The sequence below is a fragment of the Mus musculus genome, chromosome 15, assembly GCF_000001635.26.
Source record: "Mus musculus strain C57BL/6J chromosome 15, GRCm38.p6 C57BL/6J".
Lineage (NCBI taxonomy): Eukaryota > Metazoa > Chordata > Mammalia > Rodentia > Muridae > Mus > Mus musculus.
This window is the reverse complement of record NC_000081.6, coordinates 82,298,236-82,315,151: the sequence shown is the minus strand read 5'-3', so window position 1 is coordinate 82,315,151 and position 16,916 is coordinate 82,298,236. Positions and strand designations below refer to the sequence as shown.

At 45.0% G+C, this 16,916-nt stretch overlaps 1 protein-coding gene across 2 annotated transcripts; it reads right to left on the bottom strand.

Moving 5' to 3' along the window:
• Positions 1 to 504: 504 nt before the first annotated feature.
• Wbp2nl (WBP2 N-terminal like) lies at positions 505 to 16,227 on the bottom strand. Of its 2 annotated transcripts, none has more exons than XM_017316772.2 (6): positions 16,033 to 16,227; positions 9,373 to 9,481; positions 8,967 to 9,108; positions 8,714 to 8,806; positions 6,525 to 6,629; positions 505 to 1,377 (listed from the first exon to the last, which is right to left on the bottom strand). In XM_017316772.2, the coding sequence occupies exons 1-6, from the start codon at positions 16,143 to 16,145 to the stop codon at positions 809 to 811; spliced, it is 1,131 nt and encodes a 376-aa protein (XP_017172261.1). In that variant the 5' UTR covers positions 16,146 to 16,227; the 3' UTR covers positions 505 to 808. The 2 variants fall into 2 exon arrangements, with proteins under 2 accessions (XP_017172261.1, NP_083342.1); NM_029066.1 differs by having other exon boundaries at positions 594 to 1,377; positions 16,084 to 16,168.
• Positions 16,228 to 16,916: the final 689 nt, after the last annotated feature.

Below are 16,916 nucleotides of genomic sequence, written 5' to 3'. Positions count from 1 at the left end.
GTCCTAGTCTTTAATGTAAATAACACTGTATGAAACAGATGTGTTCAATATAATGCAGTTTGGCTTTTCCTTTCAAGACAGTTCTAATGTTGCCCAGGCTGACAGTTAACTCCCAACATAGCCAGAGATGACCTTAAACTTCTGAGCCTCCTGCTTCCGCCTCTCAAGTTACTTTGGGTTTTCAGGTGTGTGCACTCAGGCCTGTCACCTGAATTTTTAATTAATCAGTGGGGGTTAAACCTACAACCATCAGCATAGGCGGCAAGCACACAACAACTGAGCTCTGTCCCTGGCCCCCCTTTCATAGTTTTTGAGACAGGATCTCTCTAAGCTGCCTAGACTGACTTGGACTCTACAGTGTAGGCAAGCCTTGAGCTTGCTATCCTTCTGCCTCTCTGGCTGCTGGGGTTCCAGGCCCGGACTGCCAGGCCCAGCTCTCAACATGACATTTTAACAGATCTTTGTAACTACCAAGTAGAGTAGTATAGCAACTTTGAACACAGATGAGAATAAGGCAGGAGGCTTTTTGCAAACTCACAGCAAGGTATGCTTTAAAATGCATCCTATGTCAAGCAAGACATTAGGGGATTTAACCCTCTGACGCTGTCCCTTCTTTATCCAGCTAACCAAGAATTCACACTGCTTCTACAAGCAAGACATGGAGATAAGATTTGGTTCCACCCTGTGACTAAACTCCCAAGGAGGGAAACAAACTACCTAGAACAGGTCTGTGATCAGATACCTAAGTGTTCCGGGTTATCTTGACTTCAACATTAGGGTGCTGTTTTGCTTGGTGAAACTTCAAGGTTTACATCTTAGAGCGGGGAGAGTGGACTTGTGAGGACGAGGTAGAGGGAAAAGATGCCTGGAATTCAGGATTCTGGACTGCCACAGACATGGGATGGCCTGCTTCAGACCCAGCAGGTGGAGCTTCCTGTGCTACAGACGTGGCCCTTGATCCAGGAGGTATGGACTCACGCCCTGAAGGAGGAGTTCCATACCCCATAGGCGGGGCTTCATATCTGGGAGGTGGGGAACCGGATCCCATAGGTGTAGTTCCGTATCTGGGAGGTTGGGCTCCATACTCCATAGTGGGGGCTTCATATCCAGGAGGTGGGGATCCGTATCTCACAGGTGGAGGTCCATATCCAGGAGGTGGAACTCCATAGCCCATTGGGGTAGCTACATATAGAGGAGGAGGGGAGCCATATCTCACAGCTCCGTATCCAGGAGGCAGGACATCGTATCCGGGAGATGGGGCTACATAACCCACTGGCGGGGCTCCGTACCCCGCAGGTGGGGCTCCATACCCTGCAGATGGGACTCCGTATCCCACGGGTGAGGCCCCATATCCCGCAGGTGGGGCTCCATAGGCAACTGAAAATGGCAAAAAGAAGGAAAAAAATTGTTACCCTGTGAACAAAGGATAACTGAAGAATACAAAAAAATAAGGTCAAGAAAAACACACATGAGAATTGAGCCATGCTAAAAACCTGATCTTTAGCCATTACCAGGGAGAGAAAGATGGCGTTTCTTTTGGTGAGGTGATCTGAATTAACTGGAAATAGCCTTCCATTGGCCATTACATTGGTCATTACTTAGAGTTGTGCAGATACATAGTTTATTTGGTAATGTTTGTTGTGGTTATGAAAAGAGAAACGCCCTCAATGAGGAGATAACTTGTAAACTAGAATGGGCAAGGTCATTTTAGAGGATGGGTGGTTCTGGAGACATGGCTCAGTAGCAATGGCTGCTCTCAGATGACTCCGGTTTGATTACCAGTTCCCACATGGCACAACCATTTATAACTCCAGTTCTTCTCCCCCAAATCCTCCCAGTCTTCCAATCTCCCCTCCCCCGGGAGTGGAGTTGCTACACCCAGTGACACTCCATTGGCGAAACTAATTTTCCCTTTCCCAGAAGGTAGCAGTTACAAATAGCTACTTTGTGTCCACTTGCCCTCCTAGATCAGGGGATTTTTGTCTGTTTTGACCTTGTATCGTTATATACATCAGTCCTATTTTGTCTAGAAGACATTGTTTCCTTGGAGTCCTCCATCACCTCTGGCTCTTAGAATCTTTCTGCCTCTTCTTCTCCGCAGATCCCTGGGCCTTTAGGGAAGGGTTTTATTGTGGTTTAAATGAGAATGGTACCCGGATACTCATGTATCTGAATATTTGGTTCCCAGATGGTAAACTATTGAGGAAGGGTTAGGAGGTGTGGCCTTGTTGAAGGAGGTGTTCACTGGGGTGGCTGCCCATATCAAGTCCAGGCTTCACTTTGTCTGCTTTCTTTATAAGATATAAAAGCTCGATGACTGCTCCAGCGCCATTCCAGCCTGCCTGCCACCATGTTCCTCACCATGACAATCATAGACTCATTCTTTGGAGCTATCAGTAAGAAAGCCTTCAAACATATGCTTTGATAAATTGCCTTGATCGTGGTGTGCTTTCATGACAATGGAAAAGATAGGATTGATGAAAATATCCCATTTAGGACTGAGTGCCCTGAGGTCGGTCGGTTGGTCTCTCTCTCTCTCTCTCTCTCTCTCTCTCTCTCGCTCTCTCTCTGCATTTGTCTAGTTGTGGGTCCCTGTGTTAATTACCATCCCCTGTCATAAGAAGCTTCTCTGATGAGGACTGACTGACACACCAATCAATGGGTTTATCGTATGTCACTGGAAATGTTTTATTGCTCTGTTCCTTTAGCCGAATAACAGTATTAGTTCTTCCCCTGGGCTCATGATCTATCTAGTCTCAGGTTCTTGGCCGCTTTAGCAATGTCAGGTATGGGCTCCTTAATGCAGTGGGCCTTCAGTCCAGTGGAACTTGTCTGGTTACTTCCGTAAGGTCTGTAGCGCTGCTGTATTAGGGTATCTTGTGGGTACACTGGTGTTGTAAGTCACAGGGTGTGCAGCAGGGTGACACTGATGACTACCTCTCCTCCAGTGTTGTCCCCTAAAACTGTCAGGGAAGCTAACTCATCAAGTCTTACCAGCACAGCTGCTTAAACATGACTTGAAGGAAGAAGACACCAATAGACATGGTACTCTGCAAGAGGGAAAGCCTCAGCCCAATGCAAAAAAAAAAAAAAACCCAGGCATCAAAGGAATACTGAGAGTGGAAGAAATCGTCTTCCCCAGAAAAGGCCACACAAATTGATTATCGAATACCAGACAGTCAGCCCTGAAAACATTTACATATAAGTGATATTATATACACTGAACAGATTTTATTTATATATTTAGGAATATATGCACACGCAACTACAACTAAAGAAAAAGAGGCCATGAATTTGAAATAAAGCAGTGTGTGTATGTGTGTGTGTGTGTGTGTGTGTATGAGAGAGAGAAAGAGAGAATGAATGGGAGGGTTTGAAGGAAGAAAAGGGAAGGGAGAACTGACATAATTATATTATAATTTAAAATAATGTGGTGGCTTAAATATGCTTGGCACAGGGAGTGACACTAAGTATGAGGTGTGGTCTTGTGGAAGCAAGTGTGTCACTGGGAGGGCGGGCTTTGAGATGCTCATCCTAGCAACATGGGAGCCAGTCTTCTGTTTGCCTTCAAAACAAGATGTAGAAGTCTCAGCTCCTCCTGCTCCATGCCTGCCTGGATGCTGCCATGTTCCCACCTTAATGATAATGGACTGAACCTCTGAACCTGTAAGCCAGCCCCGATTAAATGTTGTCCTTATAAGAGTCGCCTCAGTCATGGTTTCTCTTTACAGCAATGGAAACTCTCACTAAGACAAATAATAAAAACATATTTAAAAAAAAAAAAGAATGATGCCTGATGCTCACAGTCAGGACACACACTTGCCTTTTAAGTCAACAAGCCAGATGAACAGAAGGACATAAAATCAAAATAGTCTCACATGTCCAGTGTCTGGGCTAGAACAGGTTAAGAGCCTGAAACCAGCCAGCTGGTAGTGTTGTACGCCTTTAATCCCAGCACTTGGGAGGCAGAGGCAAACAGATCTCTGAGTTCGAGGCCAGCCTGGTCTACAGAACAAGTACTGGACAGCCAGGGCTACACAGAGAAACCCTGGGGGCTGGGGCTGGGGCTGCGGGAGCTTGGAAACCATCCCTGCCATCCCCATATAACAATTAAAAAAGAGAGAGATGATCTGAAAATCCATCAGTGACTTAAGACCCAAAAGCAAGCTACCACCACAAAACATGGAGAGACAGTGAATATAAAGGTCAGAAACTGGGCTTCCGTGTAACAATGGGTACAGGGGGGGGGGGGAATGTGGAGGCATGTTGTATTTACTATGAAATGGCAAAGATAACAGAGGGGGGAAAGAGCAGCAAGAAGAAACTAAAGCCCCTGGCCCCTACAACCAGAGCAGGACTGAAGAGTCTCACTCCTACCCAGATTAGAGCAAAACCTCACACTAAAAACGCACAGTCTTAATACGTCATGACTTGCATTCACTAAAAAGCCACAGACGTCCAGGTATGGTTTTGTATCCCTATAATCTCAATACTGGGTGAGGGTCAAATAGATGCTTAACTGAAGGGCAAAAGCAACTGGGAACTGTGGCACACATCTTTAATCTGGAGGCATAAGCAGGCAAATCTTTACATTTGAAGCCACCTTGGTCTATATAATAAGTTCCACGTCAGCCTGGGCTATACGGTGAGATCCTGTCTTAGAAAGAAAATAACAGCAACAACAGAAATCCAACAAACCACAAAAACAAAGGGTCAGCAAGATGGCTCAGTAGATAAAGGCCTGATAACCCACGTTCAATCCCTGGGAACCACATACTGGAAGGAGAGAGCTGACTCCCACAGGCTGTCCTCTGACCTCCACATGAACGCTACAGCATGCACAGAAAAGGCAAAACAACAACAAAACAAACAAACAAACAACAAGCTCACACTCATAACCCTAGCACCAGGTAAGACTGAGGCAAGGGCTCAGTTCAAGGCCAAGGTGGCTTACAGAATAAATTCCAGGCCAGACTAATCCACAGTGGGAGACCTTGTCCTTAAAACTAGGTATGGTACTGGACACCTGTAATCCCAGCACTTGGGAGGTAGAGGCAGGAGGATCAAGTTAAAGGACTTCCCCAACTACACAACAAGGTGGACATCAGCCTGAGCTACATGAGACCTATCTCAAAACAATAAGAAAACCTTTTCTTTTAATAATTATCTCAGTGGTAGAAATCTAACACAGAGAGATGGGAACCCTGGGAAAGAATCAACATTTTTCTGTACCCAAAAGTGCCATTTGGGTCTGACATCAAAAGCTCTTTCTTTAAAAAATAAAGTATTTTTATTATTATGGGTCTCTTTCTCTCTCTCTCTCTCTCTCTCTCTCTCTCTCTCTCTCTCTCTCTCTCTCTCTCTCTCTCTCTGTTGTCCCAGCTGTCCTGAAACTCACTACATAGACCAGACTGGCCTTGAACCAAAGAAAGAGATCCACCTGCCTCTGCCTCTGAAGTTTGAGTACTGGGACTAAAAGTGTGTGCCACCACACCCTACATTTTATTTTTACTTATGCGTGTGTGTGTGTGTGTGTGTGCATGTGTCCCATGAGTATGCCAGTCTGAAGAGGGCATCAGATGCCCTGGGGCTGGTTCCAGGTAGTTGCCAACCACTCAAGGTGGGTGCTGGGAAGTGAACTTCAATCCCTTGGATGAGCAGCAAGTACCATTAACAACTGAACCCTCTCTCCAGCCTCCATTAAGGCTCTCTTGACATTACCTTTACTTCATGTTCTTGTCGCTGTGCATGGCTAATCCTATGGCTAATCCTAGAGACCCTACAGTCTCCTTTGGTTTCAAGTCAGCCTTCAGGTGCTGACAACGGCTGACAGGCATCTGCAGTGTAGTGAGAAGCTCCTGGGACATGGGTGCCTGTGGTCAATATGTAGCTGGGTCTGTATACAGTTTTTTAATCTTGGACTTCAAAATGAGATATTACTTTAGCATATTAATAACATTTATCTAAAAAATATTGTAAATAAATGGAATGGTGCCTCGCTCATATACTACTGAGCAAGCCAGGTCTTCACGGAAGCCTGCAACTTCTCCATCTTAGGCATGGTAGATGTGAGAAGGCACAGGTGGTGAAGCTCAGGGTGTGGCTGGGCGGCTTGGCAGGCTTGATGGCCATGAAAGTTTAACATAGATGAGGTGGGCAGAGCTGTTCTCTGTGCAGGCTCTCAGCGGGAAGTGATCTCCTCACTAACTGGGTGGCTTCGGTGCCCTTACACACCACGATCAAAGTAAATCTGCAAGGTGCACACAAAACTTCTGCGCTCAGTGGGCTGAAGCTGTACGGCGAACTCCAGGCCAGCCCCATTTCAAACACTGTACAGACTTACAGGCAAGCCGGCAGAATGAAACCTGAAACGCAAGTCCAGGCACTTGCTTACTCTCTACTGGGCTTCAACCAGGAAGCAAAGCCATGAAAGCCCCAAGCCCTGAAGTGAGGTTGGGGTGAACTGTCTTCCAGGCTCTGCCAGACTCTTCCACTTCCTAGAGCCATCTCTTCCCACACCTCACCTTGGTATGCCTGTGGGGCATACATGTTCCTGTCCCCAGTGATGACATAAATTCCTAGAGGGCCCATCCAGAAGCTTGCAACTCGTAGTGGAACTCCTTGGGCAGCTGAAAAGACAATTTGGCAAGGTAAGAACTCTTCATTCTTTTAAATCAGGGATACATCTGCTATGAATTGACTGTGCTCCTTACATGTGAGGCAACAATACACAATCTTGTAGTGCCAGGTTAAGAAATACACGTGATCCTTTCCTTAAAGCGCACACTGCTTCAGAGTAGCAACTTCGTCTCATTGCCTGTGGTTATTTAGGACTTAACAACCCTACATAACCAATCCTGTAACTTGTTCTCCCATCTATCAGGTGAGCACAATATTATAATCTTTTTTTAAAAGATTTATTTACTTTATTTATTTTTATGTATGTGAGTAGACTGTAGCTGTCTTCAGATACACCAGAGAGAGCATTGGATCCCATTACAGATGGTTGAGAGTCACCATGTGGTTGCTGGGAATTGAACTCAGAACCTTTGGAAGAACAGTCAGTGCTCATAACCACTGAGCCATCTCTCCAGCCCAATATTAGTATCTTTATCATGAGGTTTTATGAGCAGCAAACTAGCCGTGGTAAAGGACTTAGACATTTAAAAGTGCCAGCTGAATTGCTTGTCTTTATGTTGAACTCATTTCTGCTCAGACTTACACTGATTATGGGTCTTGACCATGATACACAGCATCACAGTTCACCCACTACAGGAACTTAGACACATTATACCCTTCTTCCACTTTATCTGCAGCACCATGTTCGTGTGTCTGTTAAAGCAAAGATGTATGTGTCTGCGAATGTCCCTCTCCACTGGACTGTGTTTTTTAGCATCTAGATTGGAGTTAGAGGTGGACAGCAAAAAAAAAAAAAAAAAAAAAAAGAAAAGAAAGAAAGAAAGAAAGAAAGAAAAAAGAAAGGGAAAGAGACTTTCCTGCCAGAACAAAATGACAACCCAGAGAAGAGCGGATAAGGTGCAAAGCACCGTTTGATTGGATTGTCGAAGAGCATGGGTGGCATGCTGAGAAGCCAAGTTGGAAGAGTACTTTATCAGTCATAGAAAGCCGTGAGGTCGGGGGGGGGGGGGGGGGGTAGGACAGTAGTTATCCCTAGTCCCCTCTTATGGATGGTAAGAGCAAACAAGAGAAGCAAAACTCAGGTGAAGAGATCAAAATGCAGATGGCAAAGCCCTCCCCAGGCCAGGCTCAGGGAGTCGGCAAAGCCTTCCTGTAATCCATGTACAAATATTGACAGAGCTTCTAGAAAGCCCTGGCTGTTCCCAGCCTGAGACTGCTCACACACAGTCCTCTACTGAGAATACCTGACCTTTCTGCTTGTGCTGTTCCTAGCAACACTCAACTTTCTGGGCTGCTCACGGTGCTGCTCCATCCCACTGGGAAAACACACCCTACCCAGCTATCCTGTACACCGATGTGTTTGTTCTTCATTCCCAAGCTGCTCCAGTCAGGTATCCAGGTGTGCAGGATGTGGCACAAAAGACCAGCAGTTTTAGGTTAGTCATGTAGATGTCTGACCACAGGCTCCCAGCTCTTCCAGGACATTGTGAGGTTCATAAGCACACAGTGTGGGATTTGACACACAATAGGTGTACTGGACGCTTTTGTGTGTCAACTTGACACAAGCTGGAGTTATCACAGAGAAAGGAGCCTCCCTTGAGGAAATGCCTCCATGAGATCCAGCTGTGAGGTATTTTCTCAATTAGTGATCAAGGGGGAAAGGCCCCTTGAGGGTGGTGCCATCCCTGAGCTGGTAATCTTGGGTTCTATAAGAAAGCAAGCTGAGCAAGCCAGAGGAAGCAAGCCAGTAAGAAACATCCCTCCATGGCCTCTGCATCAGCTCCTGCTTCCTGCCCTGCTTGAGTTCCAGTCCTGACTTCCTTTGGTGATGAACAGCAGTGTGGAAGTGTAAGCTGAATAAACCCTTTCCTCCCCAACTTGCTTCTTGGTCATGATGTTTGTGCAGGAATAGAAACCCTCACTAAGACAACAGGTAAACTCAAACATGCTTATTGAATTAATTCATATAGAAATGCCAAATGCCTGACACTGGGTGGGCTAGCCACTCTCTGCTGAGTAGTAGTCCTGTTTCAACTCCTTAACCCCTAAAGGTTTTACTGGTTTTATCACTCACCCGCAGAGGCAGCTTTGGCCATCAACTGGGCAAAGTCGATAGCACCTCCTTTCCGGAAGACTATTTTAAAAGTAGCAGAACCTTCCCAGCCACCTGGAGGAAGAAACAACAAATGTTTACCCGAGAAGCACACTCTCAAACAGGCGGGTCAGCTTCTGTTTGAATTCTAACATGAAACAAGTCTTAATCTTAAGCTTTCGAGCATCTTTTCAGGGGTGTCGGAGAGGCACTTATAAGAGGAAAAAAAACTTACCGTCTGGAGCTGCCTGAATTGTCCCTTTAATGTAGTTTGCACCAAAGATTGGTTGTTCAACAGTGCAGTTATTCATTAGATGAAATGGCATCGTAAAAGAAAACATGGGATCGTTGTCTGCACGCGAAGTCACAAAAATCACCTGAACGAGGAAGGAAACTTTGGGAAAGGAATACAGAATTTGTCCATGGATGGACTTGTAAAAGCAAGGTCAAGGTCACTTGGGCACTATGGCCTAATTGAGAAACATCATCTCTTTTCTTCCATCCTTCTTCAAAATGGAAGTCTCAAAGTAAAAATGTTTTAAAACACCTTCAAACCCAATGTTTAACTTAAAAAAAAAAAAAAACATTAGGAACAAACAAATGTAAACTAATCAGCCAAACAAAAGGAAAGCGTAAATTACCCGGTATGAGGTGAGAAACAGAGCCCCCCTCTTTGTACCACTAAAGAGGTTGGAGCCTGGCGGTGACTGGGGGAAGGAGAGGTCCACTTCTGAACATTTCTTCAAGAGACTGCAGGAAGGCAAGGCAGACAGCACGCGTTAAGATGTACATAAAGTGAGCTGGGCGGTGGTGGTGCACACCTTTAAGCCCAGCACTCAGACAGCGAGAGACAGATCTCCCGTTTTATCATGGAATTTTCTTTGTCTTTTCAAACGTATTCCTATTCTCCATGTCTGTCACTAATTCTTAAATTTCTTGGGGGAAGAACTGGGAAGAACTGGGCTCTCAGAATGTTTAGCTGGTAAAGAAGGCAAGGCAGGCGGGTGCTCGCACACCCTGGCACAGTAGTCCAGCTTCTCTCCGAATGGGGACAACTGGATTCATGCTCTTCTCACTCCTGGAATCTAGCTTTCCAGTTTTTTTTTTTTTCTTTTTCTTTTCTCTTTATTTTATTTATTTATTTATTTATTTATTTTAGTTTATTTGTTCAGTGCTTCCCTGATGCTTATTAGAAGCAGCAACAACAGGCTGCTTCACTGCTGTGGCTCTGCCAAAGGGTAAGGCACTAAACATGTATTTAAAAAGAAAAAATGAAAAGAAAAGAAAGAAAGAAAGAAAAGGAAAGGAAAGGAAACATGAACAGAGCATCATGCAGGAAATAGAAGACATGTGTCACATAAATGGCACAAAAATGTCCCAGGCATTTAACAGGAGGGATTATTTCTGGTGGAAATGATTGTGAAAGATCCCATGGAAAGGATGTGGCTGGAGCTGAGTCTTAAGACATAGATAGTGTTGAAATAGGCAGAGGTAAGGCTACAGGGACAATCCAGACAGGGCATCAACGGCATTAACAGAGATGGAGAAGCAGAACATGGAAAGCAGATTGCCTGCTTGGGAGAAGATTAGGGATGCGGGTGAACCAAGCCACAGCAAGAGTCGAGTTAGGAAGAGTAGCGAGACCAAGTTGGGAAGTTGTCTGGGATCTGAGCTTGGGAAACTCACTGGACCGGCAAAAAGAAACAGCAAGCTCTAGATTTTTCAGCGTGGACTGAGGAAGAGGTGCTAGCTAGAGTGATATAGCAGAAGGGTCTGTTTAAGACAATAATTATACACTTATAGTGATAGTGATAATATATGAAACTGTAACTTCTGACAGTAAAGTTTTGGGAGTGAGCAGAGCTATATAGGACAAATGCACACCTCACAATCGCATTCTTCATACGCACAGGCACATGCGCATCCACAACACTCACAGCACACACCCTCCACACATATACATAGAATTCAAACACTCACAGCACACACACCCTCCACACACATACATAGAATTCAAGGCTTACATCCTGGCCTCTGCTGGACTCTGGAGTGACAGCCTGACTCAAAACAAACAGCAGGGCTGCAGAGATGGCTCACTTGTTAAGAGCACTGACTGCTCTTGGAGAGCACTCAGGTTCAATTCCCAGCACCTGCGTGGTGCCTCACAATCACCTGTAACTATGGTTCCTACATCATCTTCTGGCCTCCACGGGCATTACACACATGGTACACAACATACATGCTAGCAAAACACCCAAACAATAAAATTAAAATAAAATAAATAAAAATGTCTAAGGGTGTGATTGCTGTGAAGAAATGCTATGACGGCGGTAACTCTTATAAAGGAAAACATTTAATTGGGGCTGCTTACAGTTCAGAGGTTTAGTCTGTTATCATTAAGGTGGGAAGCATGGCAGCTCACAGACAGACTTGGTGCTAGAGAAGGAGCTGAGAGCTTTACATCTAGATTGGCAGGCAGCAGGAAGAGAGAGAGACTGGGCCTGACTTGAGCACTTGAAACCCCAAAGCCCAACCCCTGTGACACACTTTCTTCAACAAGGCCACATCTCCTAATAGTGCCCACTTTCTGAGCCTAGGGGGACCATTTTCACTCAAACCACAAAATAAAAAGCAAAATTCTCACAAAAACCAACCAGGCAGGAATAAAGCTTTTATAACAGGATAACAATAACAGTGTGATAGCTAGTGTGGTATTATTTTCCTACTTTTATTAAAATTAATTCAAGATTCATTACTTGAATCCTGATTTTTACTATAACTTGAGTATCTCTTACTGAAATATTTAGGATCTGAACAGTTTTAGACTTTGGAATGCTTGCGTATACAAGAAATTTGGGGGGGTGAGACCCAAGTCCAAATGACATTCAACTGTTTCATATATATCCTACACATATAACCTGAAGGTAACTGTGTATAATGTTTTAAGCAATGTTATGCATAAAACAAAGTGTCATGGGATGGAATTTTCCAGACGAGATTTTTGGTGGCACTCAAGGGTTCTTTTGTTTTTGAGATAGGGTCTTGCTATATAACCCAGGCTGGCCTAGAACTTGCAGTCCTCTTGCAGCAACCTGAGTGGTGGAATTGTCAAGGTGATTTCACCTTCAGAAAGTACCATCACACCTGGAATGTTTTTTTTAATTATGTGTATGGCCTCTGTGGGTGAGGGTAGTATATGTGAGTTTGTAGGTACCCTTGGAGGCCAGAGGAAGCCATTTCCCTCTAAAGCTGGACTGACAGGCATGTGTGTGCCACTCACCACAGGTTCTGGGACCTTGTAGTCTCCCCTCCCCTAGCCTGAAACCTGCTTGCTCAGGGGTGGAGCTTCCTGCTCATTCGTTCTGCCACGCCCACTGCTGGAACCTGCGGAGCCACACACGTGCACCTTTCTACTGGACCAGAGATTATTCGGCGGGAATCGGGTCCCCTCCCCCTTCCTTCATAACTAGTGTCGCAACAATAAAATTTGAGCCTTGATCAGAGTAACTGTCTTGGCTACATTCTTTTCTCTCGCCACCTAGCCCCTCTTCTCTTCCAGGTTTCCAAAATGCTGGCCGGACACAACAGGACCTGACCATGGGTCCTAGAACAAAACAGGATATGCTCTTAATAGATGAGCCATCTCTCCAACCCTACCACACCGGAATTCGATGGAGCATTTTTAGATTTTGGATTTTCAGGTCAGAGATGTGCAACCTCTGCTGGATGAAGACAAGATAGAAACATAACTCTAAAACTAATAAATATTTTCCTATGAACTATTTTATTATTTAAAAAACTATTTGGCAGTAGGTATTCTTTTTTTGTTGCTGTTTTTGTTTTTCGAGACAGGGTTTCTCTGTGTAGCCCCGGATGTCCTGGAACTCACTTTGTAGACCAGGCTGGCCTCGAACTCAGAAATCCACCTGCCTCTGCCTCCCGAGTGCTGGGATTAAAGGTGTTCGCCACCACGCCCGGCTCAGCAGTAGGTAGTCTTATGCTCAGGTACTAAAGTAATCTTTAGTTTCCAGCTCAGCTGAACTTTGTAGTACAAAGTTTGTACTCAAAACTTGTAATTTGGAGTACAAACTCCTCAAGATCTTTATTTTAATGATACTAAGATAATTGCAACACAGTCCCTAAAAGTTCTTCCTTTATCCTTGGGCATCTTGCATCTGACAGTGAGGGACCTCAGTCCTGGTTGTCCATTCATCATCTTCGTTGGCTTTGGCCTGTTGGGATGCCTTGGCCTGACTGAACATATAAACTTCTCTGCTTTCATTTCTTTCTGGGGGCTGGAATGTTCCAAGTGTATTCCTAGGCAAGAATATCTTGAGGGTCCCCTTCTTGCAGTCTCCTAACTGATCGTCAAGGTAGTTTCACCCTCAGATGAACTCAGCTACTCTTCTTCTGTGGACAGCAATGCTTGCCTTTAGCACTTCACCAAATGGCAGCTTGTCGACTGCTCTGGTGTAACTTTATCCAAAGTCAGATAAACGCAACTCCTTCACAATGCTTAGTATCTTTGCCTTTCAATGTGGTGACCTTCACAATTTACGGCACATGAAAAACACCCAGGCAAGCAGGATGAATGCATTGTGCTATTATTGGAAACTAAGTCATTACTGGGTTTGTTTTTTTTTTTTCCACAGCAAAAGAGAGGCTCAACCTGGCTCCTCCTTGCCCCTCACAGCATCCTTGGCATCACAGGTAAGGCAGAGAACCAGGTGATACCAGCCTCAAAGACACACTTTGATAGATGGGTAAAGATACATTTTCAAAAGTTTTCAAACAGGGTCTGACAAGATAGCTACTTTTGTAAAGACACTTGCCACTGAGCCTGGTGATCTGAGTTTGATTCCTGGGACGCACATAATATGAAGGTAAGAGGACTCCCACAGGTGGTCCTATGACTTTTTATATGTGCTGTGGCATGAGCACACACAGACCCATAGTTTTTTTTTTTTTTAATTCTAAACAGCAATGCTTATAGATGAGGGGAGAGCCTCAGAATAGTTCACGCTGAGAATTAAGCAAAGGTGTATGCACAATGGAGTATCAGTCATTGACAGCAATAATATAGATATGGGTACTGGAAACTATCCCAATATATTAGCAGATGTAAATTAGACACAAAGCTGTTGGTAAGGGGGAAACAAGCATAGGTTTCCATTAAAAAAAAGCGCAGAGAAAGCATACCAAAATGCAAAAAGTACTGAAGGTTGGAATTCAGAGAATCAATTTTTCTCCTGGTTTGTGACATCATCCAGTTTTACAACACAGCCAGGCCCATACGTTTATGACCTCTCAGCCATGATGACAAGTTCTCTACAAGCCAGGTATGGAGGGTGCATCTGTATTCCCAGTAGACTCAAATCATCACACCTGGCTTCAATGGAGCATTTTGGGCTTTTAGATTAGAAATGTTCAACATAGCTGGGCGTGGTGGCGCACGCCTTTAATCCCAGCACTCGGGAGGCAGAGGCAGGCGGATTTCTGAGTTTGAGGCCAGCTTGGTCTACAGAGTGAGTTCCAGGACAGCCAGGGCTATACAGAGAAACCCTGTCTCGAAAAACCAGAAAGAAAGAAAGAAAGAAAGAAAGAAAGAAAGAAAGAAAGAAAGAAAGAAAGAAAGAAAGAAAGAAAGAAAGAAAGAAAGAAAATGTTCAACATGTCCATGCTAAGGCAAGATAGAAACAAGACACTTCACCTCCAACTCGAAAATCACTAAATTATTGCTCATCACTGAAATATAGGCTTCCCCACCACCACCAACCTCTTTGTAACTTACTTCCTCTTTTATCAATACACTGGGGATGCTTCTCATTTGTCAATATCTATGTTATTATTACTCCCAACAGTTGGTGTTTCAGTGTGACTAAATACTTGTTCAACCCCAAATCTAAGGTGTTCTGGGATATTTTGCTGTCGTTGTCTAAGTACTACATTCACTGCGAGGCTAAGGCAGAATCACAAGTTCAGGGCCAGCCCTAGCCAAATAAATAAACAGCAAGACTTCGTTTCATCACATTCAAACTTACCACAATTGTAACTGAACTCCCAAATGTGTCTCATAACTATAAAGAAAACTAAAAATAGAATCAATTTTCCTCCTCTCAAACTCTTTCCTTACTGTCGTTTGTATCTGAGAAAGGTAGAGAACTGATTGTTCCTTGATGAAGAGACAGAGAAACCCTGTCTCAAAAAACCAAAAACCAAAACAAAACAAAACAAAACAAAAAACAGCAAGAGAAGTTGATGCATAGCATATAACTTCAAATCCAAGTCCAGGCGTTCCCATGGGCACTGAAAATGATTTTGAGCAAATTATTTCTCATATGCCTACCTGTGAAATGAGGGAAACGGCTCACTGCAGACAGTGCAGTTATCAAGACAAAGAATCCTTGCTATGCTTAGCTATTCAGTGAAAATGATCGGTACGTATTCAAGAGCACAGATTCTAAAAATTTAAAGGAACAACGACAAGAACAAAAAACCGGGACTTTTCTTCTTTGAGACAGAGTCTTTCTACAATATAGCTCTGGCTGTCCTGGAACTCGCTTTGTAGATCAGGCTGGTCTCGAACTGACCTCAAGAGTTCTATTTAAGCACATCATTGAATGAGTCTCACAGCTAAGTGAGAAATAAAAGGAAATCAGCAGAGCGAGGGCAGAATCCAGAAGAGGCGGAGACAGAGGGTAAGGAAAGTGGGTGAGGGGTAGATTAAAGGACATGTGTCAAAGTCACTAAGTTTGCCTAGAGGTGGGCTTCTCCTGACAGAGAAGCCCCAGCACCATGAGCGACTGGAAATGCCATGTCTTCCTCGGTCCCCCCTAATTTTGTTCCCAGTCTTTTCAGTAAAGGTGACAATATCCTAGGTTGAAGCAACCAAGAAAAGGCACTTCCGGGGGTGGGTGGGTGGAGGAAGGCTTGTGACAATTCTGGATTAGTTACCTACACTCCACATCCTAGCCCTTCTTCCAACTCGCCTACCCCTTTGTTCCTGGTGGCCTGAGGCGCACCCAGGGCCCTCAGGGTGACTGTCACCCTCTTAAAGTCGTAAAGTCGCACACAGCCACTGGAAGCTGTCCAGCAATGCAAGGGCTGGCACACTCTTCACACAATCCTCGCTCAAGCCTTTCCTCTGAGGATGCCCGCGCCCCTCGCACCCGCGCACGCGCCTAGCCACAGGCTCTTGGACTTGGCCGCTGGCGCATGCGTTCAAACGTCAGGGGCGGAGCTCCGAGGAAAGGGCGGGAAAGCCCTCGATTCGCAGAGGGCTTTCTAGCGCACATATCTACCCTGAGCATCTCCTCCCTCCTTGACAGCAGCCTGAAAGTCCCCTCAGGCACCTTTCACCATGAGGGATGGCGGCCCAACGGCGGTCCACTGTATGGTTCTGGTTCACTGCCATCTTGCTCTAGGTCTCCTCCCGCCGCCGCCTCCGCCGCCGCCAGCTCTTCAAATGGAAAGGGGCGGGGCCTGCAAGGCAGTGGGCGGGTCCCTGAGGAGAGGGCGGAGATTATGGCGCAGAAACCCTGGAGTTGAGTGGGCAGCTGTCACAAGAGGAGCTGTCACAAGTCAGAGGAGGAGAGCCTGGGTGAGGAAAAGGGGCGTGTTCGTGGAGCTGGCTTTACCCCTAGAACGGGGAGGGTCTGAAGGATGGGTGACTAGCCTCTGTCATGTTAGGCCTACAACCAGCCTTGGTCCTGCTAGGAGCTAGTGGTTTAAAAAGTAGCCATTAACCCAAAATCTTAGTCCAGATTAACCCCCAAACCAACTCAGGGTGAGGGTCTACATTTTCTCCACTCTTATAAGACCAGAGCTTCCTTCCATCAAAGAGGGCTTAGGACAGAACCAATGGTCTTGGGAGAGAACATCCAAAAAGATGAGCTAGGTCAGGAAGTGGACAGTGAATTTCAACCTTCAGTGGGTCCAATTCTTGGATGCATTTGTAGGTGTCCCACTCAATCTATTACTCAAGATATTCTAGAGTGTTATTGTGTCAGTGAAGAAATGAAAATTGTCAAATAATAGATATATTATCATTGTAAGACATGTGCTGATTTCAGATTTTTGTTTTGTTTTGTTGTTTTTGTTTTTGTAAATAGGGTCTCTCTATGTATCCCTAACTGTTCTGGAACTCACTATGTAGACCAGGCTGGTCTCAAATTCACAGAGATCC